Here is a 26206-nt window from a genome sequence, read left to right as displayed (position 1 = left end):
TTTGAAACTGTATTTCAATATGACTCAACAGGATAGGGCTTGGGGGTTTAAGACCGTTTTTCTGGTTGATGTTCATTCTAGAGTGCTGGATCAAACTGTTTTTGCTATTAAAGTGGGATGCTTGGGACAACCCAACTAAAACGTTGGTCAGGGTTAGATTTATGGTTAGGGTAGGATCCCACTTTGCATTTACTGGGATCAAATGGTAGGCTATCCACAAAATTATACAATAATTCAGAAAGGATCTGCATGGGACAGTACTACAGGACATTATGGACAGTAGCATGCATGACAGGTGCTATTCTATGTTTCGAATTTATTTAATGACAAATCAGTCATTCTAGAGCTGAGACCCTGTGACAGACACGATATTGAAACACATCAACGCAGAGGGGGCGTTCAAAATCAGCTGCCTGTCTGAAGCGTGATTAATCCGGAACTGATGTAAAAGAGCGAATGACGTAACAAAGATTGGAACTCATTGTAAAATAAGAGTCAATAAGTGTTTGGCCAATTATACACATTAAAGTGTGTTTTTGACCGTTCCATGTCGAAAGCAAAGATGAAATCACAGATGGAACGATCATGTTGGGATGTCCTTCCCGAGATATCCCCAGCTGCTTCCGGATTGAGAACATTCTGACAAAGCTGGTGGCAAATGAAGATGATTTACTCAGGCCGTTTAACTCTGAAAATGTTTCACAATTCCGGTTTACTTAAGGGGTGGTTCTCAATGCGACAGCAGCTTGGTCTTGTCGGTTTAGTTCATTGACCGTATAAACAAAACACTTGGAGTGGGATATCTCGCTTCCTCTTCCATCTCTGATTCTGAGTCGTTTCCGCCGCCATTGCAGGTTTGGACTGAGATCAGTGCTAAAGCCACTGCCATCCATTCAGGCAGTGGAGAAAACGCACAAACATCCGGCGGCTACACTTGACATACGATTTTGGAATCACGACTAAGAAAATATACAAAATATCACATTGATTGGACGTAAAGATTCACTGTCTGACTACGATTTAAGAATCAGTGAGTGAGGAGGTCGTAGCTAGCACAGTGCTAACCTAGCCAGCTATCGTAGCGGCTTAGCTAGAATTTCAGGACACCGTAAAAGCAAAGAAAAACCCGCAATGGCACAAATACTACCGATCCGCTTCCAGGAGCACCTGCAGGTATGAAAACAATATAGTTAAATACTAGTCGTGACCAGGTAGCGTAGCTATCGCGCTACACACCACCAGATTTTTCTCGACTGCTTGATGATTTTCGCTAACAAGCTAACTGTAGCTAGCTGTCCAACACCTGCACTGAAATGAATGACCTCTCTTCCACCGTTGCCATGCAATGTTACACTGTGGTAGTCTTTTCGCTAGCAGGTTATCAGCTAGCTAGTTAACTTTAGGGTTGCCATCAAACGTAACGTTAACAACCTGCTTTCCTATGACCGCTACTATTTGTATTGGCCTGTTAACTCACATATTTAATGGCTAGCTACTTAACTCGAACGATGTTTCTGCGTGACAGTCCGTTCAATAGCCGCTAGATGTATTTATCTATGTCTGCTAGTCTGACACTGATCTTAGATTACCTTGGACCTTCATTCAGGTAAGGCAGGTGTTGAGTTAAATTGGCTTAATCAACAGACAGTAGTTCTATGCTGGTCAAAACAGCACAGCTAGCTAGTTAGTACTAGTATTATTTATTTGGATGTAGCTAGTTATATGGCTATAGGATGATAAAAGGGTCATGTGTTTGAGTTTTTATAAATGGCTAACTACATCACGAATCATCAACATAACATCTTAATCAATGAGCCTGTGCATGGGCCTTGAGGCCAGTTAGCCCACTGAACTAAAGCTAAGGCATTAGTTCCAGGACAGGAGCCAACACGTTCAGGTCTCAGACAAGATTACTCACTCATCATGCAAGCATTGTTCACAGAGCCACCTCTGCAACACAGTCATGCTAGCAATTGTTTTTTCAATAAACCATTCAAAAAATGTAATTATATTTCCCTTAGCTCCAGAACCTGGGGATCAACCCAGCTAACATTGGATTCAGCACCCTGACTATGGAGTCTGATAAGTTCATCTGTATAAGAGAGAAGGTGGGCGAGCAGGCACAGGTGGTCATCATTGATATGGCTGACCCCAACACTCCCATCCGTAGACCCATCTCTGCAGATAGCGCCATCATGAACCCTGCTAGCAAAGTTATTGCCCTCAAAGGTAAGTACTTCCACTTACCCCACCCCCTGAACTGTTTCCTTTGACTAAACTAATATGTACAGAGGCTGTGTTTTTAACAATTTAATTCACCCAAACTAAGTGGTTAACTACAACTTTGATTGCTGTTGACCATCATTTCCCTGTGTGTTGCTGTCTTAATTTTTGTCAGCAAGTTATTGATCTAGACCTGTCACATTCTGCTCTGCGTGTTAATGACCATATACAGGCCTGTAGTAAAAACTGCTTGTAATTTACAATTTATAGTCCAATTTGAAATAAAGTAACTCCATTGTACACTGATAAAATTGTCATACATTCATGAATGCTTGTCTATTTTTGCTTGTTTTTGCTCTTTTCGTTTCTTAATGCTTTCTTATATGTTTGCAGACGGTGAGTTGGATTTTATATATCATGAGTTGTGGAAGTTGTAATCATGTTTGCACTGTGTTGGAATGTCTGTCCAGTACTGTGTTATGTACTGTTTACATAGGAAGGAGTGTTAGAAAGTGGAATGGAAGCACAAGGGGGGATGATTTTAAAGAGCGGGAGAATATAGGATAAATGACAAACAGAATATGGAAATACAAGGAAGTTCATCAAGACCTCTAGGGTAGAGGGAAAAATCCCTGATGTAAAACGTCTGTGAGTATGCCATGTGCAACTTTTTATACCGACAAGTCCCCATTATGGCACATTGCACACTACTGTCTCAATGGCCTAGAGATCAAGGCTTGCACAGGCTGAGATGGTGAAATATTCCTCTGAAGCAAGATCCTTGGGATAATTTGTTATTCATGCACCTATTATAACTATATCCAGTTTGAGAGCTGGTCTTGGCCTATAGGCCAAAGTCGTCATGGTTTGCATGGTTTTGTCAGTGCGTCCTTGACTGCAGTGTAAGAGAGACTTGCATTCAGAGACCAAATGTATTGCAGATCCTGCATATTATTAGACTACAGGAAAATCAGATATGCAATGCAATATTTATTTCAATGCTAGACTATGGTAGCCAATTTCATTTGTATTTTTGTGTTGATTGATTCATGTTGATTTGCACCCCGCCCCTGTATATTGGTCTTTATGTAGCCTATAATGTATTATATTTTAATTGTTTACTTGTCAGGCAAGATAAGTGATGAAATGTGTCATCTCTGCATTAGATGGGCTAACCTGTTTTTTTTATATATTTTTTTAATCTCTGTGACTTGTGTAATCTTAAAACACCTGGACTACAACAGGAAACGTAGGCCTATAGACCAACAGTACCAGCTACTCATTCAAGGGTTTAAATTTATTTTTGCTATTTTCTACATTGTAGAATTATAGTGAAGACATCAAAACTATGAAATGACACGCATGGAATCATGTAGTAACCAAAAGTGTTAAACAAATCAAAATAGATTTGAGATTCTTCAAAGTAGCCACCCTTTGCTTTGACGACAGCTTTGCACAAACCTTTGACTGGTACTGTGGGCTGTGCTTTTCGATGGTAACATGTGAGAACTATAGCAGGTTCATCATAGGCTACAGCCACAAGAAATGAATGACTAGGAAACTCTTTCATTGCTCCAATAATAAGCCTGAAATTAAATTGGTGTCAGTCGATGCATCCCAAGACGCTTCTCGTACCTCATCACATCTGTTTGTGCTTTGTGGTCTTGCGTTAATCTGCATTCAGACCCAACCCAAACTCCTTCATTCATCTCAGGATTAATAGTGGGTTAGGAATCCTGTTGAGCTGCTTGAACTTCAGATTCACACCCCTGAAGATGACTTATGACTAAGCAGATACGTTAGAACTTGAGTAGAAGGGCCTTATACAGCCTCTGGCTTTCGTTGTTAAAGCCTGAATTCAAAATTGATTTTAAAAAATGTGTTGATACCCCATAATTACAAAGTGAAAACACGTTTTTGGAAATGCTTACAAATTGATTGAAAATAAAATACTGAAATCTAATTTACATAAGTATTCACACCCCTTTGCTGTAACACTCGAAATTGAGCTCGGGTGCATCCAACTTATTTTGATCATCTTTGATGTCACTACAACTTGATTGGTCCACTTTTGGCAAATTCAATTGTTTTGGCATGATTTAGAAAAACACCTGTGTAAGGTCCCACAGTTGACAGTGCATGTCAGAGCAGAAACTATATAATGAAGTCTGAGAGAATTGTTATGAGGAATATATCTGGGGAAAGGTATAAAACTATTTCTAGAATGTTTAAAGTTTCCGAGAGCACAGTGGTCGCCATCATTGGGAAATGGAAAAAAATATGGAACTACCCACACTGCCTAGAGCTGGCCGTCTGAGCAACCGGGAAAGGACCTTGGTCAGGGAGGTGACTAAGAACCCAATGACCACTCTGACAGAACTACATAGTTCCTTGGCTGAGATGGGAGAAGCTGCCAGAAGGACAAGTCTACAGCACTTCACCGATCTAGGCTTTAAGGGAGTGTGGCCGGACAGAAGCCACTCCTGAGGAACACACATGACCTCGCGCCTGGAGTTTGCAAAAAGGCACGTGAAAGACAGAGCATAAGGCAAAAGATTCTGTGGTCTGATGAGATACTCTGGCCTGAATGCAGAGTGCTATGTCTGGAGAAACCCAGGCACAGCTCATCACCTGTCTAACACCATCCCTACCTGAAGCATGGTGGTGGCAGCATCATGCTATGGGGATGCTTTTCAGTCGACTGGGAGACTGGTAAAGGGGGAACAATGAATGAAGCAAAATACAGGCAAGTCCTTGACGAGAACCTGCTTCAGAGTACAAATGACTTGACTTGTGACAGGATTTATGTTCCAACAGAACAATGACCCCAAGCATACAACCAAAGCAATGCTGGAATGGCTTCAGAACGCGAATGTAAAAGGTCTTGAGTGGCCCAGCCAATGCCCAGACTTGAATCCCATTGAGACTCTGTGGAAAGACTTGACTTCACTGCTGATCCACGTCTAACTTAACAGCTTGAGGAAATCTGCAAGGAAGAATGGGAGAAAATCCCCAAATCCAGATGTCCAAAGCTGATAGACATACCCAAGACTACTCAAAGCTGTAATTGCTGCCAAAGGCACTTCTACAAAGTATTGACTCAGGAGTGTGAATGCTTATGTAAAAGAGACATTTCTGTATTTCATTTTCAGTAAATTTGCAACATTTCAATAACCCACGTTTTCACTTTATGTGGTGTTGTGCGTAGATGGTTGATAAATCTATTTAACCCATTTTGAATTATTCAGGTTGTATCACAACAAAATGTTGGAATAAGTCATGGGGTATGAACTTTCTGAAGGCACTTGTTTGTAAGTTGTCAATTCACCCAGTCCCAAGAGGTTGTTGCTTATTAGCCTCATCTGGATTGGTCAGTGTCTTCTGCCTTTTTGTATTGAGTGTTTTCATAACTGAATGCAGATCTGACCATGTTATTGGTTGTCCGCTGTGGTCTTGCTTTCTACATTGCAAGTGCTGTTTTGTATGGTCATTTACTACCAATGACTACCAATATTTCTAAATCAAGCTGAATTTGCTATTACAGTATTTTAATTTTCCCTATAGTCTAATGTTTGTGTGTGGGGATTAGTAGATGACATTAGTTAGTGGTGATGGTGTTTATTTATTTTATTTAACTAGGCAAGTGCTATATCATCATACCTTTTTCTGTATGAATTTTCAGCTGCAAAAACCCTCCAGATTTTCAACATTGAGATGAAGAGCAAGATGAAGGCTCACACCATGACTGATGATGTTACTTTCTGGAAGTGGATCTCCCTCAACACTGTAGCACTTGTCACAGACAACGCCGTCTACCATTGGAGCATGGAGGGAGACTCCCAGCCAGCCAAAGTCTTTGACCGACACTCCAGCCTTGCAGGCTGTCAAATCATCAACTACCGCACCGACGCCAAACAGAAATGGCTGCTTCTCATTGGGATTTCAGCACAGGTACTGAAATAGAAGGAATTATATTGTATTTCTGGTTGACACTAGCTGTAATCTACTGTAAAGTGACTTGCATTTTTTTTAAATTAATCAGTTAATCCTTGTGAGTGTCCACTCTTCTGTACAGCAATACACTGACCTGATAGAGGCTAATCTCTTGCTTTTTAACTGTATTGAAGCTTGAACATCATCATGAAATGTTCTGCCCAGAAGGTTTATTTACCACTGGAAAAGACTGCTGTAAGACGAGCTCTTATACAGTATGTGTTTCCCTGATTTTAGCAAAACCGTGTGGTGGGAGCCATGCAGCTGTACTCTGTGGACAGGAAGGTGTCCCAGCCCATTGAGGGCCACGCCGCAGGCTTTGCCCAGTTCAAAATGGAGGGCAACACAGAGGAATCCACACTGTTCTGCTTCGCTGTCCGAGGGCAAGCTGGAGGAAAGGTAGGACTCTCAGCATGGACATGGAATAGTCAGCAAGTGCTGTAATTTAATGGGGGGGGAGAAGAACGGGAGATGTTGTTTTTCTTCTGAATATGTTTTTGCTTTCCTAGTTACACATAATTGAAGTGGGAACCCCACCAACAGGCAATCAGCCGTTTCCAAAGAAGGCAGTGGACGTGTTCTTCCCTCCTGAGGCCCAGAATGACTTCCCTGTAGCTATGCAGGTACTGGAACCACTTCACGGTAGACTGACAAGCACTCATACCTATTCCATACAGACATGCAGGGCCTCAGCATTAATACCCGCTATGATACAGCTACTGAAGCCGTGTGTCCCTGCTCTCTGTCCTCTAGATCAGCTCTAAGCAGGATGTTGTCTTTCTCATCACCAAATATGGCTACATCCACCTGTATGACCTGGAGACTGGCACCTGTATTTACATGAACAGGATCAGCGGGGAGACCATCTTTGTTACAGCCCCACATGAACCAACCGCTGGCATCATTGGAGTCAACAGGAAAGGACAGGTAAGTCTCCACTGGGTAGCCAGGAGTGAAGGGGTGTGTGTTAGTCCTTTTATCGGGAGTAACCAAATACCAGTGAGCTGATCAATGAGTTTCCTATCCAAAACACGCACAACCATTAAATATTCAGGAGGATGGAAAGCTGATCCATGTCTGTAGAGCCCACTGCTCCAGCTCTCCTCAGAAATCACAAATACCTGTGTGATGGCTTGAGAGTCCCATTTATTAAACAGTGTGTGTTAGAAATTGTGTGGCAGTGTGCTTTTGTCTCTTAAGAGTATGATTGATGTGTGTGTCACTTGGTGACCTTGGCTGAGGGAAGCCTCAGCAGTGAGCACCATGTGTAACGCAGTTGGAAGTCCCCTCAGGCGTCCTAATCTCCTTAAAGCTCCTGGCTCGCTAACCCTCCAAGTCTGCTGCTCCTTTACATCTTTATGTATCAAACAGACACACACACACACTGCTCCATGGGGATGGCCATCTGTGTACTTCATGAATCTACCAAGCCTAATTCACAAATACCATTCTCTATTCCAGCAGCAATTTGTTTTTTTACACAGTCAATTCAATTTGGAATAAATATGAGTTTAACAAAGGAATGATATACCATTTTTGTTACAATTGTCTCCACTTATAAACTAATGTAATAGTACACATATCTTCATGTCTGTATAGGAGTGGAGTCTAACCCTGTCTGTGTGTTAATGCGTTTGTCCAGGTGTTGTCTGTGTGTGTGGAGGAGGAGAACATCATCCCCTACATCACCAACGTGCTCCAGAACCCAGACCTGGCCCTGCGTATGGCCGTGCGCAACAACCTGGCCGGGGCAGAGGAGCTGTTCGCCCGCAAGTTCAACACCCTGTTCGCTGCAGGGAACTATTCTGAGGCTGCCAAGGTGGCCGCCAATGCTCCCAAGGTACTGCCAATGCACCAAAACACCCGAACAATGACGTAATCGCTATCTGTGGGATGATATTTTGTCTGCAAAACACATTTCTGTCTTGTGGATGTTTTCTTTTCTCTACTCGTTCTGTCTTTTATCATTATCACACTTTTTAAAATGTCATCTTGCATTTTTCGCACCTTTCCTCCTCCCCAGGGTATCCTGCGTACCCCAGACACCATCCGTAAGTTCCAGAGTGTGCCAGCCCAGCCGGGACAGACCTCTCCCCTGCTGCAGTACTTTGGCATCCTGCTGGACCAGGGCCAGCTCAACAAGTTTGAGTCCCTGGAGCTGTGCAGGCCCGTCTTACAGCAGGGACGCAAGCAGCTGCTGGAGAAATGGCTGAAAGAGGACAAGGCAAGGAAAACATAGTTATCATAATAAACTGATACTATAGCTTTGTTCACTGTTAAGTGCGGATGTTCAACATTGAGCTTTACAGTTTTATGTTCCAATTATGTGCTGCTCAACATTTAGCACTGGTCTGTTCAAATATGCCTGTAACTATTGGGCTGGCTAGGACTCGTTTAGAAACAGTGATGGTTAGGAATTCACAGCTTGTTGTGAGGTGTCTCAATGAATGAACATTGCATGTATTCTTCTACAGCTGGAGTGTTCTGAGGAGCTGGGGGACCTGGTGAAGTCAGTGGACCCCACTCTGGCCCTCAGCGTCTACCTCAGGGCCAACGTGCCCAACAAGGTCATCCAGTGCTTCGCTGAGACCGGACAGTTCCAGAAAATTGTCCTCTACGCCAAAAAGGTTAGTGGTGTTTCTATTTTTATCTACTAGACCTGTCCAATATAACATTTGACTTGACACAAAATGGAGTTCTGTAATATGGTCAAATTAGATTGTGTTCAACTATACGTATATGTTTTCCGTATTTTCACTCTAGGTGGGTTACACCCCAGACTGGATGTTCCTGCTGAGGAACGTGATGAGAATCAGTCCAGAACAAGGCCTGCAGTTCTCCCAGATGCTGGTGCAGGACGAGGAGCCGCTGGCTGACATCACACAGGTCAGAGGGCAAAGGGCCAAATGTCTTCCCCACCTCAAGAATTAATTTATCGTCCTATTTTTTTTTAGATTTAAATTTGCTGAATGGAAAAAAACCGGGTTCATTGCTTTTCTGTGAGGTGGCTGTATCAAATGATGGCTGTATACAGTAACATGAATGATGTGTGGTAGCTGATGTATTGTCTGTCTCCCTGTTCAGATCGTTGACGTGTTTATGGAGTATAACCTGATCCAGCAGTGTACCTCCTTCCTCCTGGATGCCCTGAAGAACAACAGGCCTGCTGAGGGGCCTCTGCAGACACGCCTGCTGGAGATGAATCTGGTCCACGCCCCACAGGTACACATGCATATCACACCCACAGCAATTTTATGTTTTTTTGTTCCACTGACTCGTAGACTCTATTTTAAATTAATGCTGTTTTTTTTTCCCCACTTCAGGTGGCTGATGCAATCCTGGGCAACCAGATGTTCACCCACTACGACCGTGCCCACGTTGCCCAGCTGTGTGAGAAGGCTGGCCTGCTGCAGAGGGCTCTGGAGCATTACACCGACCTGTACGACATCAAACGGGCTGTGGTGCACACACACCTGCTCAACCCTGAGGTATAGGACTCTATCTAACACACAATCACACACTGCGTGGAATAGAATGTCTTTGACCAGAATGTTCATAGTCTTGGAGAGCGGTGTGTGTGCGCTTGTTGTTTTTTGCTCTTAAGAAATCTGACCTTGACTAATGTGTGCATCTTCTGTCTGTGCACTGACTCTGTGTATATATATTGATTCTGTCCTACAGTGGCTGGTGAACTTTTTTGGCTCCCTGTCAGTGGAGGACTCTCTGGAGTGTCTTCGGGCCATGCTGTCGGCCAACATCCGTCAGAACCTGCAGATCTGTGTCCAGGTGGCCTCGAAGTACCACGAGCAGCTCTCCACCAACTCCCTCACCGAGCTCTTTGAGTCCTTCAAGAGCTTTGAAGGTAAGCAGACCATACACTTGAGGCAAACCACCTAGTCTTGTCCTCACCTGCATGGAACATGGTCATGAGTGTCTCAACAACCACAGTTGTTCTTTATTTCGCTCGATCTGTTAAGGGCCTAAGTTCTGTCTCTGTTCATTCCAGGTCTGTTCTACTTCCTGGGTTCCATCGTTAACTTCAGCCAGGACCCAGAGGTCCACTTCAAGTACATCCAGGCCGCCTGTAAGACGGGACAGATCAAAGAGGTGGAGAGGATCTGCAGAGAGAGCAACTGCTACGACCCCGAACGAGTCAAGAACTTCCTCAAGGTAAGGGAGAAAAGGAGGCATACTGCAACATGACATCACAGCTCCGCATACTTCGATCTTTATTTGGTTAATTACCCTGAAAGCCAGGTCTGGATGTTAGTTTGATTCTGTGAGCTGATATGAATCTTGCCTCTTCACAGGAAGCTAAGCTGACTGATCAGCTCCCCCTGATCATCGTGTGTGACCGCTTCGACTTTGTCCACGACCTGGTCCTTTACTTGTACCGCAACACCCTGCAGAAATACATTGAGATCTATGTGCAGAAGGTATACAACCTCCTATCAACCTGTGTAGGACTTTACAGCTTCTTTATTCACACGGAATTAAAGGGTCACTACCATTGTATGATTTATAAATGTTCTGTAACTAAAATATATATTTGTGTATGTCAGGTGAACCCCAGCCGTCTGCCGGTGGTGATTGGAGGGCTGCTGGATGTGGACTGTGCTGAGGATGTGATTAAGAACCTGATCCTGGTGGTGAAAGGACAGTTCTCCACTGATGAACTAGTGGCTGAGGTGGAGAAGAGGAACAGGTAAGGAGCATGGGAACATGATTTGTCTCAGCCCAGACTGGCTTTATATTAAAGGGACCTGTCTTGCGAGGGCTTGTTTTTGTCACCAACTGCAGCTGTAGTGCATTTAATTGTGACATTACTTCTGAAAGAAAAAGTAGGATGAAGTGGTGCTGTTTGACCCAGTTAAAAGTGGAAATATGTCTAGTTTATGAGCGCCTGAAACTTGAAAATGTATCTGCGTGTTGTCTCCAGGCTGAAGCTGCTCCTACCCTGGCTGGAAGCCCGTATCCACGATGGCTGTGAGGAGCCAGCGACCCACAATGCCCTGGCCAAGATCTACATCGACAGCAACAACAACCCAGAGCGCTTCCTGCGTGAGAACACCTTCTATGACAGCCGCGTGGTGGGCAAATATTGTGAGAAGAGGGATCCCCACCTGGCCTGCGTGGCCTACGAGAGAGGACAGTGTGACCAGGAGCTCATTAATGTGAGTGGGGAAATACGTTTTATTATGGTAATGGTAATTTAGCAGTGTTTGCGTATGTTTGGCCTCATACTGATCATCTTACATTTCCTGTAAAGGTGTGCAATGAGAACTCTCTGTTCAAGAGTCTGTCTCGCTACCTGGTTCGCCGTAAAGACCCTGAGCTGTGGGCCAGTGTGCTGCTGGAGACTAACCCGTTCAGAAGACCCCTCATCGACCAGGTATGGACCTGTTCCTGCATGTTAGAAATGCAAACATCGGGGCTCCCGAGTGGCGCAGTGGTCTAAGGCACTGCATCGCAGTGCCACTCGAGATTCTGGGTTCAGCCGGCTGCGACTGGGAGATCCATGGCGTGGCACACAATTTGGCCCAGCTTCGTCCGGGTTAGGGGAGGGTTTGGCCTGGGATGTCCTTGTCCCATCGCACACTAGTGACTCCAGTGGCGGGCCGTGCACAGTGCATGCTGATACAGTTGCCAGGTGTACAGTGTTTCCTCCTACACATTGGTGTGGCTGGTTTCCGGGTTGGGTTGTGTTTCGGAGGAATCACGACCTTCGCCGCTCCCGAGTCTGTACAGGAGTTGCAGTGATGAGACAAGACTGTAACTACCAATTGGATACCACAAAATTGGGGCGAGAACATCATCCTCACGAAAACCATTGTCCCAACCTCTACTGCGATGCCCCACCCACACTTTCCTCATATTTCTCATGATGGTTAAATTGTTATTTGTGACCCATTTTGGCTCCAAGTGGCTATATTTCCTCCATTCTGGAGTAATGATTGATGTTGATTATGTCTCTATCTTTTATCAGGTTGTTCAGACTGCCCTGTCTGAGACCCAGGACCCAGAGGAGGTTTCAGTCACAGTCAAGGCCTTCATGACTGCAGACCTCCCCAACGAACTCATTGAGCTGCTGGAGAAGATCGTTCTGGATAACTCAGTCTTCAGTGAACACAGGTACTAGGGCTACTGAAGCTCTACTATCTGTGCTCACTGGCAGACTGAGCTGTCCATTGTGTGTCTGCTCTTTCAATATTGGGAAGCTTTGGAATGTTAAACTTTTGTTTTACTTTGTCAACGCTGAGCAGAATTCATTTGTGTTTTTATTCAGAAACCTTCAGAACCTGCTGATTCTAACAGCCATCAAGGCAGACCGTACCCGTGTAATGGAGTACATCAACCGCCTGGACAACTACGACGCCCCTGACATCGCTAACATCGCCATCAGCAATGAGCTCTTTGAGGAGGCATTCGCCATCTTCAGGAAGTTTGACGTCAACACCTCTGCCGTGCAGGTCAGTGGTCAAGTCTTTTGCTCTGGGAAATGGACCATTGACCGAACAGTTGCCGGTTCAATTCACATTGTGGACAATGCTACTGTTCTGCTTGAATTCTACAGATCAAGAGGTGAACTTGACAATTATTCTCTGTTTTTAGGTTCTGATTGAGCACATTGGGAACCTGGACCGGGCCTATGAGTTTGCTGAGCGCTGCAATGAGCCTCCAGTGTGGAGCCAGCTGGCCAAGGCTCAGCTCCAGAAGGGTCTGGTGAAGGAGGCCATCGACTCCTACATCAAGGCTGACGACCCCTCTGCCTACATGGAGGTGGGCCAAGCTGCAGCCCAGAGCGGTAAGAGACAACATTGCTCCACGTAATGTCCAGCATACGAGCAACAACATTTTTCAATGTAGCCTTACCATTTGAGGTGAAGGTATTCACATGCTGTATCTAAATGGGGGTAACGTAGTCTGGGTACCAGTCTCTGGTTCCACTCTTTGTGTCATATGCCAAAGAGACTGGCCTTTCTCCAATCTCAACGTTCAGTATGCAGCTGAATTTCTGGCGATGTTGCTCATTGGTTGTAGGAAATCATTCATATTTCCCTTGACAACATATGGAGCCTCAAAACAAACATTTAGCTGTTAGCTAGGAAAGTTTTATTTTGAGGCATAAAATCAAAGCTAAGATGTCTTGTGGCTGGAATTGCAGTATGTTTTTAGTTTGAGAATTTTGGTGTGAGCTAAACTTTTGACCAACTGGTTTAGTCTGGAGAAACAAAATGGTTGCAACCAAACCGAGCAACCAGACACCAACACAATCTGAGAGAGGAAAAAGGTGTTAGTTTCAATATTTGCGTAAGGATAGCTGTGAGGGTTATCAAATCATGATCAAATCATGATTCAAATTATAGTATGTTCAGAATTGAAGAAAGACCAGTATCTGGCAAATGACAGAGTACAAGGAGTAGAATGTAATAGCTGAACAGAGATGGCAACCAGGCAAGGGGAAAATGGCTTAGTGTTCCCCTACTATCCTCAGGTAACTGGGAGGACCTAGTGAAGTTCCTTCAGATGGCCCGTAAGAAGTCCCGTGAGTCCTACGTGGAGACCGAGCTCATCTTTGCCCTGGCCAAGACCAACCGCCTGGCTGAACTGGAGGAGTTCATCAATGGACCCAACAACGCCCACATCCAACAGGTACTCTCCAAACACGATATACACACGCTGCCACACACACACAGGTTTACCTGACACATCCCTCTCCATCACTGCTGACCAGTATCATATGTTTTCTTATTGTCCTTCTCTATACCAGGTGGGTGACCGGTGTTATGATGAGAGGATGTATGATGCGGCTAAGCTGCTCTACAACAATGTGTCCAACTTCGGGCGGCTAGCGTCCACCCTGGTCCACCTGGGAGAGTACCAGGCCGCCGTGGACGGAGCCCGTAAGGCCAACAGCACCCGCACCTGGAAAGAGGTGTGCTTTGCCTGTGTGGATGGGAAAGAGTTCCGCCTGGCCCAGATGTGTGGCCTGCACATCGTTGTCCATGCTGATGAACTGGAGGAGCTCATCAATTACTACCAGGTAAGGTACTACCATTTGGTTCAATTACTACCAATAGTCACTCTCATAGCAATTGCCTTATTCAGGCAAGAGTTTTTAGCCCCATCATACCATAGCATGTGATAAATGTGTTTTTAATGGTCCTGTGTTGATTGAAGATGCCATGGTTGTGTTTGTCTCTAGGACCGTGCTTACTTTGAGGAGCTGATCACCATGCTGGAGGCAGCCCTGGGCCTGGAGCGGGCTCACATGGGCATGTTCACCGAGTTGGCCATCCTCTACTCCAAGTTCAAACCCCAGAAGATGAGGGAGCACCTGGAGCTCTTCTGGTCCAGAGTCAACATTCCAAAGGTGGGAGAGGAATAACACTGCCAGATAGATGTCTATATGCAAGGGGATTCCAATGATCTGCATAGTCTTCCTATTTTATTTGTTCATATGTTATTTGTGTGTGAGAGATTCAGTGACTATCTCGGTGTGCTGTTTTGGGGTGGGTGAAGATAATGTTAATGCGTGTCTGCAGGTCCTGAGGGCTGCAGAGCAGGCCCACCTGTGGGCGGAGCTGGTCTTCCTCTATGACAAGTATGAGGAATTTGACAATGCCATCATCACCATGATGAGCCACCCCTCCGATGCCTGGAAGGAAGGACAGTTCAAAGACATCGTCACCAAGGTAACTGACTGACTGCAACAACACCCAATCTCAGCATTAACCTGATCTCATGTTTTAGATTTGCAAACATTTGGTGTTTGTCACTCAAGGTTGAGATGTATTCCATGGTCATTGTATTAGACCAAGTATTTGTCACTGAATAGAAATGCACATCCTGCAGCTGAATGTATGATTCTTTGTTGTACTAGGTGGCCAATGTGGAGTTATACTACAAGGCTATCCAGTTCTACCTGGAGTTCAAACCATTGTTACTGAACGACCTGCTCATAGTGTTATCACCACGACTCGACCACACCCGCGCTGTCAACTTCTTCATGAAGGTACTGGGACGCTACTGTGTCCATACAAGATAGATTGAAAGCTATCAAGTATGTCAATATTTGGCATTCAGAACGACCTGCTTGACTGTCCACTGACTGAACTTTTCTCTGTCCACCTCCAGACCAAGCAGCTGTCACTGGTCAAGCCATACCTGCGGTCAGTGCAGAACCACAACAACAAAGGTGTCAACGAAGCACTTAACAACCTCTTCATCACAGAGGAAGACTATGCGGTACTAAGATCTTTTAACATAGAGTGGCAAGAAAAAGTACAGTTGAAGTTGGAAGTCATTTAAAACTTGTTTTTCAACCACTCCACACATTTCTTATTAACAAACTATAGTTTTGGTAAGTCGGTTAGGACATCTACTTTGTGCTTGACACAAGTAATTTTTCCAACAATTGTTTTCAGACAGATTATTTCACTTATAATTCACTGTCTCACAATTCCAGTGGTTCATAAGTTTACATACACTAAGTAGACTGTGCCTTTAAACAGCTTGGAAAATTCCAGAAAATTGTGTCATGGATTTAAAAGCTTCTGATGAGCTAATTGACATCATTTGAGTCAATTAGAGGTGTACCTGTGGATTTATTTTAAGGCCTACCTTCAAACTCAGTGCCTCTCCTTGACATCATGGGAAAATCAGACTTCATAAAAAACCATATAGACCTCCACAAGTCTGGTTCATTCTTGGGAGCAATTTCCAAACACCTAAAAGTACCACGTTCATCTGTACAAACAATAGTTTGCAAATATAAACACCATGGGACCACGCAGCCATCATACCGCTCGAGAAGGAGACTCGTTCTGTCTCCTAGAGATGAACGTACTTTGGTGCGAAATGCAAATGACTTTCTCTCTTGTTACTCCTCTGTCCTGTCCAGGCCCTGCGTGCCTCCATCGATGCCTACGACAACTTTGACAACATCACTCTGGCCCAGGGCCTGGAGAAGCACGAGCTGATTGAGTTCAGGAGGATCGCTGCCTACCTCTTCAAAGGCAACAACCGCTGGAAGCAGAGCGTGGAACTCTGCAAGAAGGACAAACTCTACAAGGTCCAGCTTCTCCAAATTTATATTAACTAATATTTTGTCTACAGACCAGTGACCATCAGCTCACACAGATACCCATGCTGCTGCTGTTTTTGTAAAATGTGTGAGTCATATCATTGCTTTTAGATATGTCACTGTCTGAATTCTCTCCCCTTGTGTCTCCCCTGTTTTGATGTGCCTGTCTGTGGTGTTTTGTGTGTAGGACGCCATGCAGTATGCGTCTGAGTCAAAAGACGTGGAGCTGGCTGAGGAGTTGTTGGCCTGGTTCCTGGAAGAGGACAAGAAGGAGTGCTTTGCCGCCTGCCTCTTCACCTGCTACGACCTGCTGAGGCCTGACGTGGTGCTGGAGACGGCCTGGAGGCACAACATCATGGACTTCTCCATGCCCTACTTCATCCAGGTCATGAGGGAGTACCTCTCCAAGGTGGGTTAGGTTGGCCACTCCTCGGGTGGCAGTTCACCCCATACAGTATTTTATACATGACCTAAACCCTTACAGATTATCAGTGTCTCCAGTGAAAAGTAGGTACTGTTAACATGGTGATGCAATTTGAGTGCACCTTCTTTTAGGAGATTTTAAACAACCACAACTTCAGCCGATCTCATCCTGTTCTGTTTATCTCGATCATGATACCGGTAATCATGTTTCTTTTTGATTTTATCTCTGCTACTTTTCCATACAAAAGTTCAGGAGATTCATACTGCTTAGTATTCCCAATGCCACATATTTGTCATATGGCAAGAAATACCAGAACTATCAGTTCTTGTGATGGAACAAAATGGTAGTAGAGTCTACTGGGAGGGCTCTTGTAAAACATGATGCATGTTATGTTAAGCTTAATATAATGATATTTCAGAAACAAATCTGCTGATTATAAAATATATCTGATAAATATTGTAGTTCTAACTTAAACGTACCACATCAACAATTGTACTAGAGCTTGTGTTTGTATCAAAAGTGGCTCATTTCCATCTCTCGCTGTGATTTTTCTTCTGTTTTCTTTGTTGATCTGATTCCACATTTGTTCTCTCTGTTGGGGGAGAGTTTCAGTGTTTTCTTTTCTCCTTAAGTTGCCTCTCTGAATTCCCTTTCAGGTTGATGCGATTAAGGAAAAGGTGAAAGTCCAGTCCATTTCCAGTCATTCTTTTTGACCCCCTGTAGTCTGTAGTTTGGAGGAGTAAAACTAGAGGAAACTGCATGAGTCTGTCCCCTCCCCATGTCACTGCTGCTTCTGACTCCACACCTTGCCTAGACAACCCACCCAGAGTCGTCTGGAGTGGGGCTCTCCCACCCTGCCTTTGGTGAGCTGCTGGGCATGCTGGGGTTTGGAATGGCTCTGTTAGCTATTGCTCTTTGTTCCAGGGTTGAATCAGTGACTGACCAATCAGGATTCAGGAACTCATTCACCCCAGCAACACCCAAACAGAGGGATGTTTAGTTCCATTCCTTTGCGGCTGTCCACATAAACCAGCAAACTCAGTAACTGTCCAGGAACAGGAAAGGATAACCTACTGTAGTCAGACAATCCTCTCCCTTAAACCTGTAGATACTAATGAGAAACTACCACTGTCTGTAATATCACTGAGCTGCTGTTGGCTTGAGTCTGTGAGAATCTGTACCACTTGCCATTTAGTGATCAACCTTGGTAGGGTAATGAGGTTTGATTTGTAATGAAATGTATGTTAAAACAGCCCTGGGACCACATTTGAATTGTTCAATGTTGTCCTTATAGTGAAGTTATGTAGCCTCACATTTGGCTATGAACAGCTGTAGACTGCTGTGAAGTGGGAGTGTAGAACATACTCTGTATGGAAATTGATGAAGTGACCATTCTTTCAGAGTTCCTTCTTATATGACTGTTTACGGAATTAACTCGCAAAGTAAAAAAAATTGAACTTTTTAATGTTAAATATCCTGCTCCTGAGTGGCGCAGTGGTCTAAGGCACTGCATCTTGGTGCAAGAGGCGTCACTACAGTCCCTGGTTCGGATCCAGGCTGAATCACATCCGGCTGTGATTGGGAGCCCCAACGGGGCGGCGCACAATTGGCCCAGCGTCGTCCGGGTTTGCCCGGGGTAGGCCGTCATTGTAAATAAATTGTTCTTAACTGACTTGCCTAGTTAAATAAAAATTGGAACAAGTATGTAGATGTTTTTTTTGTATGTTATTATAATTTTTTTCCTTTGATTTGTTATTAGTTGCATTGTAGTTTCTTTGCTATTTGCTCTCTGCTCTCTATTCCAGAACTTAAGTGTGGGGTACTGTGTGTGCTTAGGGTGTGGAACGCGTGTTACAAACTTGTAGTGTGTTCAGGGCAAGCATGCATTTCACCCTCCATAGCATTTGCAGCACTTTGGACAGGCTAGGACACATTGTTGTTGGCTGTGCCTGCTTCGCGACGCCTTGACTGGCCGTACAAACCATCCCTCCATCCTCTCACTCCCCCCACTGTGGCTCTCTGCCTCTCATGCACTCTTCTAAACAGACGAATGAACCGAACTGCCGCTTCAGCATGTCTCTTTCCCCTTCAATGAGCCTACAGCCTGTTTACCTGTATCTTAAAACAACGTACTGACTTTGTTTTGCCAGAGAGCAAGTATGTAGAGAACTGAACCCTACGTTGTGATCTGACAGGAGAGAAGTAACTGTCTCAAGTTGCCTTATCATGGTTTTCCAGAAGTGATATTGTGAATTTTCAGGATGAATTGGTTGTTTCACTTACATTCAAGACGCTGCTCGCTTTTTCTTGTGAATTGTCTTATCTTGTCTTACAATTCCTGCTCTGAGCTGCTTAACAACTTATCAAGAGGACCGACAGGATAAAGATTTGCCATATTTGCTGGTCGACAATTTAATGTAAATATAATCTTACCATTTAGAGCTTTTTTTTATTGTGGTTTCCAGTTGATTCGTTGGATCTGTTCTACTTCATGGTAGGGAAAGTTTTCTTGTTAGCATTTGTGGTAGTGCTTGTAATCCCTGGTAGTTCCGTTTCTGTGACGTTGGACCATATTAGAGCTGTTGAAATGGGTTTGGTTCTCTACATACAGTCCAAACACATGGAAATAGATTCATCTGGTGGCTGGATGGTGGGACCATTGTTTTTGTTTAGGCCTAGCTGTGTGTCTAATCTGAAGTTAGATTTATTTACAACCCTAATGCTTGTCAAGATTGGTAGCTAGTAACACCAGTAGCCACTAGTGACAATGCCTGATAACAACAAAAAAACTCCCACACCCGTAGCATGGCCTGTCTCTTGCAGCCTGTTTTAATCTTGACTTTATTCGTCTCTGCCTGTCAGGAATGGTCCCATCGGCTAGCCAGTGAAATAATCCAGAGGTCAGTTATAAGGGCATCTCATTAGAGCTCCCCTTGCTGGTTGTGTCTGGTTAACATGCTCACTTCTCTGCTTGCCTCTCAGGTCGACAAGCTTGACGCCTCAGAGTCACTAAGGAAACAGGAGGAGCAGAACACCGAGTCCCAGCCCATTGTTTATGGTACGACGACCTCTACATAACCCTGCCCCTCTATTGGTTGAATATGTTAAACGGGGGCCTATTATGCTATGCTTTGTAGTTTTAGCACCTCGGTAATGTTAACCCTTTAGAGTGTTTGTATCAGCAGTTTTGGCATCTCATGCTAGTGTCCTCTGTGTTGCAGGCACGCCCCAGCTCATGCTCACTTCAGGCCCTGGTCAGGCTGTGCCCCCCCAGCCTGGCTACGGAGGTTACAGTTACCCAGCAGCACCCGCTGGTTACGGCCAGCCTCCCCAGCCTGGCTTTGGCTATGGCATGTGAATGCCCACCCCACCACCCCAACCCCAAAGTCATATGTTTCTCTCCTTATGTTCCTCACCAGCCTACCATGCTCTTCTACTCACAGAATAGACAAACATCAAGCAAACCTGTGCTCATTCAATTATTTTTATTCTGTTCTCCCTTAACTGCAATGAATTACTTTTTTATTTGTATTGTTTTTGAACAGAAATTGGACTACTTTTTTTCTTGGTTTTCCACATTCCATATTTATGACTACTGAACACTTCCTTTTAATGATTTTTTTTTTAACAGGTTTATGTTATGTATTTAAGTGGACCTTAGAAAGAAGCCGTTAGCCTTTTTGAAGTAGTTGGAACATCTGATTTGCACTGTCGTGAGAAGAAACTAATAGAAACCCTTAATTTTGATGTACTGAACGTGTGAACAGTTTACATTGTCTGTATAATGCATTTCATTATTGTATATTCTGAAAAAAGGTTACATAATATTTGAACATATATTGCCACTTCAATGACTATAGCTAGCAACACTAAGTAACAATAGTATATTCTGCACAGGCGTGTAGCTTTATGGAGTTTTAAATGCATAGACGTATGTATCTGAGTGTGTGTTCTAATGATCTAAATAAGAATTTGAATCTCCCTCGGCCTATACTGGCTCTCCAGTCAACCCCAGTAGATGTTAGTCCTCCTTTGTTGACTCAGTGTGTTTTTAATCTAGGTGACCTGTTTTGCTGTGTACAGTGCTTGTGTGTGAGACTGTGTCTGTGTATATGCAGGGGCGATCGAAGGCTGACTGCAGACCCGTACATGTGTATTTACTCATCACCCTCCTTGTGCTGAGGTCTGTGTATGCCAGGTGTTGTGGTGTTCTAGGTCACCATATTTTTGTGTGTACATAAGAAGGATCATTTAAAAAAAAAGTGGCGATCCTACTCGTCGTCCTCCACAGCGCTGTCACGTTTGGTTCGGTCAGTGCGATTGGCTCTGAGAACAAATGGAGGAATTGGAGGACCGGCTCCTTTTGGTGTCCTAATGTCAACTTGTTTAGATCAGTAACACTCCTGTAGGTTATGTATTTCAATGGTTATTATGAAGAATTAGATCTCAGTACTACAGCATAGTGATTTGTTGAGAATGGTCTGAAATAAAAGCCTGTATTTACCTTGATGTATTCCCAAAGTGCTTTTGAGCTGTGTGTGTAAAGCGTCATCCTAATCTTTGAACATACCTTTCTATTATCATGCATATTAACAATAAACATTGTCATAAAAGCCATGCTGAAAGGGACATTTAAAAGACTAAATAAAAATGATATCCTGTAGATAAAATAATATTGGGTCCTGTATGACTGGAATCTGTTAGGCACAGTCCAATTAATTGATCTAACAAAAAAACATACCTTTTAAAATCACATTTAAGTCAATATATTAACAATACATGTTTCTTTTTGCTTCGATCAGTTGTTGAATAGTTAATGTGAACTACTTAAGGTCATGCCTACAGTACAATTATAAATATTCATAGTTTGTAATAGTCATCTTTATTCAGAAATGATCTAATGATCACTAACACAAAGGTGCTGCACTAGATTTATACCCTGTACTAATTATTTTCTCTCTACCCTGTCAAAGTATGATGGCAGTGCAATTTCTCTATTGTGAAATCTTTGATAAAGATCAGGGTTTGTGTTGCAGTCTGTCAGTCATGCTAGTGAGCCAGAGCAGGGAGAGCATGCACCCTTCTCTCCACTTCATTGCAATACTTCTCTGGAAGTCCAGCAGCCCTACAAGTAAAATGAGCAAACATGAATTACAAAACTAAACCTGACCAATTACAAAACTAAACCTGACCATCGCCCCCAAAAACACTTGGTTTACACACAGTGCTGTTGCTTTCACGTAATATCCTCTCAGTTCCCTTCAATTCTACGTACCACTTTGTCCCTTTACATAATTAGTCCCCACCCAGTTCCTGTACATAGTTTGTCCCCACCCAGTCCCTGTACATAGTTAGTCCCCACCCAGTCCCTGTACATAGAGTTAGTCCCTACCCAGTCCCTGTACTTACTTGAGCTCCCTGAGCTTCTTCTCCTTGATCTCATCAAGGCGGATGCGGCGATGGCGGGCCTCCTCGTCCAGCCGGTCTCCCTCTTTGTAGACCTCCCTGCGCAGGGCGATGGCCTGCATCTCCCGCTCCCTTACCTGCTGGCGCACCCCGTCAGCGTGACGCAACACCTTGATCCTGTGTTTCTCCTCCTTGTCCTTCTCCTTACAGATGGATACCTGCTGGGCCCTGGGGTGAGAAAAAAACTGGCTGTAAAACGCAACTGCTAATACAGAGACCTTTACTAACATTTTAAAGTCTGGTTGTCCGAGGCATAGCATAGTGTTATGCTCTGATTTATGAAAACGCCTATAATACAAGTACAGTTATCGGGTTAGTACAGTAGTAACTACCCACTGGGCACAGATCAATTCAACATCTATTCCACGTTGATACAACGTAATTGCATTGATATGATGTGGAAACAACGTCACTGAGCAGTGTATGCTCAGTGGGTACATCTACATTGTGTCATGGTGTACCTCAAAACCCTGTCAAACTCAGCCCTCTCTCGCCCAGCCTCGATGGATAGGAGGTGCTCCTTATGTGTGACCTGCTCCAAGCGAGCTGCCTTCAACCTCTCCTCAACATCCACCTTCTTCTTGAGCTGCTCCTTCTCTTTTCTCCTCCAATCTCTCTCTGCTCCCTCCTGGTTCCTCCTGGCTCGAAGCTCATCCTTACAGTCATACACAAAACCACTGTAACCATTCCTCCATACCTTTTATGATCAATTATGACAACAACAGGTCAGTGTGAGCCACTGTAAAACAAATGGAACTTTGGTGCTGCTCACCTGCTCTGCCTTGTGGTCTTTTTCTCTCTCCTGTAGGGCTCGCAGTCTGGCCACGTCCTTCTCCTTCTCTCTCTTGATGCGTCTCTGTTCAGCCTCGTACTCAGCCTCCCGCTCCTATAGGGGTCATACAAAATTATATTTGGCTGTGTTAACACGGGCATTCTAATTCAGATTTTTTTCTCTAATTATTGGCAAAAGAACTGATCTGATTGCTCAAAATACCAATTTGTGGAAAAATATTACACTTAGGCTGCCAGTGTAAACGTAGCCGTAGACACCTTTTTTGCCCTTTTGCTTTCTGACCTAAAACAAGAAGGCCAAACCTATAATAAAGTCCATAATGGAGTAACTCTTACCATTTTCTTGTGGGTGTACTCCATAGCCCGGAGGTCGGCCAGTCTCTCCTCCTCTTTGTTGCGCTCCTTGGCCAGCAGGCTGTCCTCGTTGATACGGAGGATCTCCTGCTGCAGACGCTGCTGCTCCTCCTTCTTCCTCTCCAGAGCCTGGGAGACACACCACACCATTCTGTTGTTTATTATTCCTTATGCCTAACTGCATTTCGATTCATTCATTAATGATATTCATTAGTTGCAAGAGTACAAACAGATCTGGGACCAGGCTATTTCATGAGGAATTTCTAACTGAAATTCAAAGTGGTAATACATTACCCTGGCAATAAAACTGTTGTACTGCACAAGGAGACTTGTCTCTAACTAATAATACCTCCAGCTCCTCCATCTGCATCTTCTCCAGGTTCTCCAGCATCTGCTGGCCCTCCTGCTCCTTCATCTCATTCTGCAGCATCCTGTCCTCCAGACGCTCCTCAATCTGGTTTATAATCAGCTGCTTTCCCCTATAGACACACACAGGGAAGACAGCTGAGGCATTACAGTTTGGAAGAGATGTAGTGTATTTGCTTTTAAATGGGCCATTGTGTGTGTGTGTGTGTGTGTGTGTGTGTGTGTGTGTGTGTGTGTGTGTGTGTGTGTGTGTGTGTGTGTGTGTGTGTGTGCGTGCGTGCGTGCGTGTGTGTGTGAGCGTGTGTGTCCTCACTGGATCCTCTGGTGTTTGCGCAGCTCATCGATCTGCTCCTGGGCCTCCAGGGCTCTCCTGCGGTCCACCTCCATCATGGCATCCAGACGCCTCTCCTCCTCCTGTAGCTCAGCCAGGATCTGCTGCCTCTCCAGGATCTGGGCATCCCTCACCGCGTGGCACCGGGCACCCAGGATCAACTGGCCACAACAAAAGTGTACCATACACGACACACACAAGGACACAAAGATGGAATAATCTGGATAGGGCATGGGTATAATAACTGGGGAAAAGTGTGATATTGCATGTTGGGACTGAAGTTGAGATAAAACAAATAACAAAGAGTAGCGAAGAGAGAGTGAACAGTTGATTCTCTTGCTGTACCTCATTGAGTTTCTTGACCTCGTCCTCCTGCTCCATCCTCATGGCGTTGGCCCTCTCCAGCAGATACTGAGCTCTTTCCTTGGCCTCGGCCTCCAGTTCACTTAGGCCCTGGTTCTTCTGACGAGATAGGTCAGCCTGGCGGATATGGGCCTTCCTATCCTCAGCAGCATCCTGGTTAAGAAAAACAGCAACATTGGAACAGTGCAAAGGTTAGTTTGAGTGTAATGCTGTAGCTGGGACCATGTACTGCCAGTTAGTCACCCAGCTTTCATGTGGTAAAGGTTGCTTACAAATTCATCAGGTACATTTGTCCTTTCTCACCATAGCTGCTTCTCTCTCCCTCCTCTGGGATTCCAACATGAACTCCCGCTCCTCCTTGGTTGAAACCAGAGAAGCTGTTGCAATCCGCTCGATATCAGTTGGGCGGAGGATGACAGACAACCCAGACGGATCCTTACTTGGGATCCTGGAAAAATGACAGCATGATTTGTTTTTATTTTGTAATTCACCACCACTTGTAAAATGTGATTGTGGGATATGTTTATTGGTGCAATGTAGGTTTATGGAACTGGATGGCATTCTCTTTTATAATGAGTAAACAGTACTAAACACTGCCAAGTGTAGTACTGTTATGTTCACAAAGCATTAGACTTGATGATCACATCAAGTAAACAAATGAGAAGTTGAGGTATTGACTGATACTTGCTTCAGGTCTCGGATGAGGTCCTTTGTGATGATGCGAACTGTCTCTAGGTTCTGAGTCTTCTGACTTGGAGCAGACCTGGACTGACCCCTGGGTCCGAACCGGCCACCCCTCTCAGCGTCCTTGACATTGCAGGCTGACAGAGCCTTGAGTAAGAATATCCAACATACATTTACAATAAATCTCTATCTCTCTCACACACACACACACACACACACACACACACACACACACACACACACACACACACACACACACACACACACACACACACACACACACACACACACACACAGACCTTGCACAGTTCAATTGTCACATCGTATTGCTATGTGTTTATCCAATGCAGATCAAAGAAATGGCTGACATATGGCCCACCTGTTTTGGGGTTCCAAAGAGGCTCTCATCCACATGAGAGGTGAGTGCACGGGTGCGATAGCGACGTGAACGGGAGCTACCAGAGAGCCTAGATGAAGACCCTATACTCTGCGGCTGCGACAAAGTCAACAGTGTTGGTACTGGTAGAGTTATACAGTAATTGAAAGTTTGTACAGACCAGCAAATAATTATGACTTTCATGAATGTCATTTTTATGTCAAGCAAGATTGTGGGCCTGTCTCTGATTCTACTTACCATGATGATCGTCAAAAATAGTCCACTATCATCAACCAAAATAAATAACAGCTAAAATAATGACAGAAAGGTCACCATTATAATAACACAACGAATATCCAAGGTTAGGAAACACCTAGTTAGCTATTTTTCGTTCTTAATTATGGGAGAAGTGCTTGGCATATCCCTGAAAATGAGATGTTCTGTTGTTGTGTATCCATGGAAACCTGATCTTAAAACGGAAGAGTTCACGTGGCCTCCGTACCCGCCCTCTAGACACAGCCAGATGAATCATTTATTGTCTTGTATACTTTCTATTAAGGTGAATCAGAGGTGCCTTGATACAATGTGATAAAATGTTTGGTTTCAGTGCATGCATGCAGCATGTTCGACATAATATACAAAATGTGCAATGCATGTTGCTGTATGGTGGAGGTGGTACATCACACTTTGTGCTCACTAAGTGGCGCCAAAGTACCTAATCTCTGCAAACGAGACAACCCAGCAACT

The 26206-nt window shown here is 44.3% G+C and overlaps 2 protein-coding genes across 4 annotated transcripts; one reads left to right on the top strand and one right to left on the bottom strand.

Annotated features, from left to right (window-relative positions):
• Positions 1-282: 282 nt before the first annotated feature.
• LOC135546525 (clathrin heavy chain 1-like) lies at positions 283-21236 on the top strand. Of its 3 annotated transcripts, XM_064975023.1 has the most exons (32): positions 283-1173; positions 2022-2229; positions 5906-6174; positions 6454-6615; positions 6726-6839; positions 6970-7143; positions 7859-8056; positions 8240-8440; positions 8691-8843; positions 8980-9102; positions 9301-9438; positions 9540-9704; positions 9898-10078; positions 10223-10386; positions 10527-10652; positions 10779-10921; positions 11156-11390; positions 11486-11608; positions 12203-12348; positions 12503-12686; positions 12829-13021; positions 13712-13869; positions 13988-14260; positions 14423-14590; positions 14763-14912; positions 15101-15232; positions 15355-15465; positions 16121-16291; positions 16491-16712; positions 17384-17404; positions 19710-19785; positions 19949-20186. In XM_064975023.1, exons 1-32 carry the CDS (start codon positions 1132-1134, stop codon positions 20083-20085), a joined length of 5061 nt encoding a protein of 1686 aa, XP_064831095.1. In that variant the 5' UTR covers positions 283-1131; the 3' UTR covers positions 20086-20186. The 3 variants fall into 3 exon arrangements, with proteins under 3 accessions (XP_064831095.1, XP_064831093.1, XP_064831096.1); XM_064975021.1 differs by lacking the exon at positions 17384-17404 and having other exon boundaries at positions 19932-21236; XM_064975024.1 differs by lacking the exon at positions 17384-17404.
• A 357-nt stretch (positions 21237-21593) lies between these two features.
• On the bottom strand, positions 21594-25925 carry cfap45 (cilia and flagella associated protein 45). The gene is made up of 12 exons (XM_064975025.1): positions 25718-25925; positions 25463-25576; positions 25088-25230; positions 24703-24847; positions 24382-24552; positions 24019-24197; positions 23689-23818; positions 23322-23468; positions 22966-23079; positions 22655-22848; positions 22137-22361; positions 21594-21852 (listed from the first exon to the last, which is right to left on the bottom strand). The coding sequence occupies exons 1-12, from the start codon at positions 25718-25720 to the stop codon at positions 21777-21779; spliced, it is 1641 nt and encodes a 546-aa protein (XP_064831097.1). The 5' UTR covers positions 25721-25925; the 3' UTR covers positions 21594-21776.
• Positions 25926-26206: the final 281 nt, after the last annotated feature.

The sequence above is a fragment of the Oncorhynchus masou genome, chromosome 9 (genome assembly GCF_036934945.1).
Source record: "Oncorhynchus masou masou isolate Uvic2021 chromosome 9, UVic_Omas_1.1, whole genome shotgun sequence".
Classification (NCBI taxonomy): Eukaryota; Metazoa; Chordata; class Actinopteri; order Salmoniformes; family Salmonidae; genus Oncorhynchus; species Oncorhynchus masou.
Note: the sequence above shows the minus strand (reverse complement) of the source record. Positions and strands in the feature narration are given on the sequence as shown.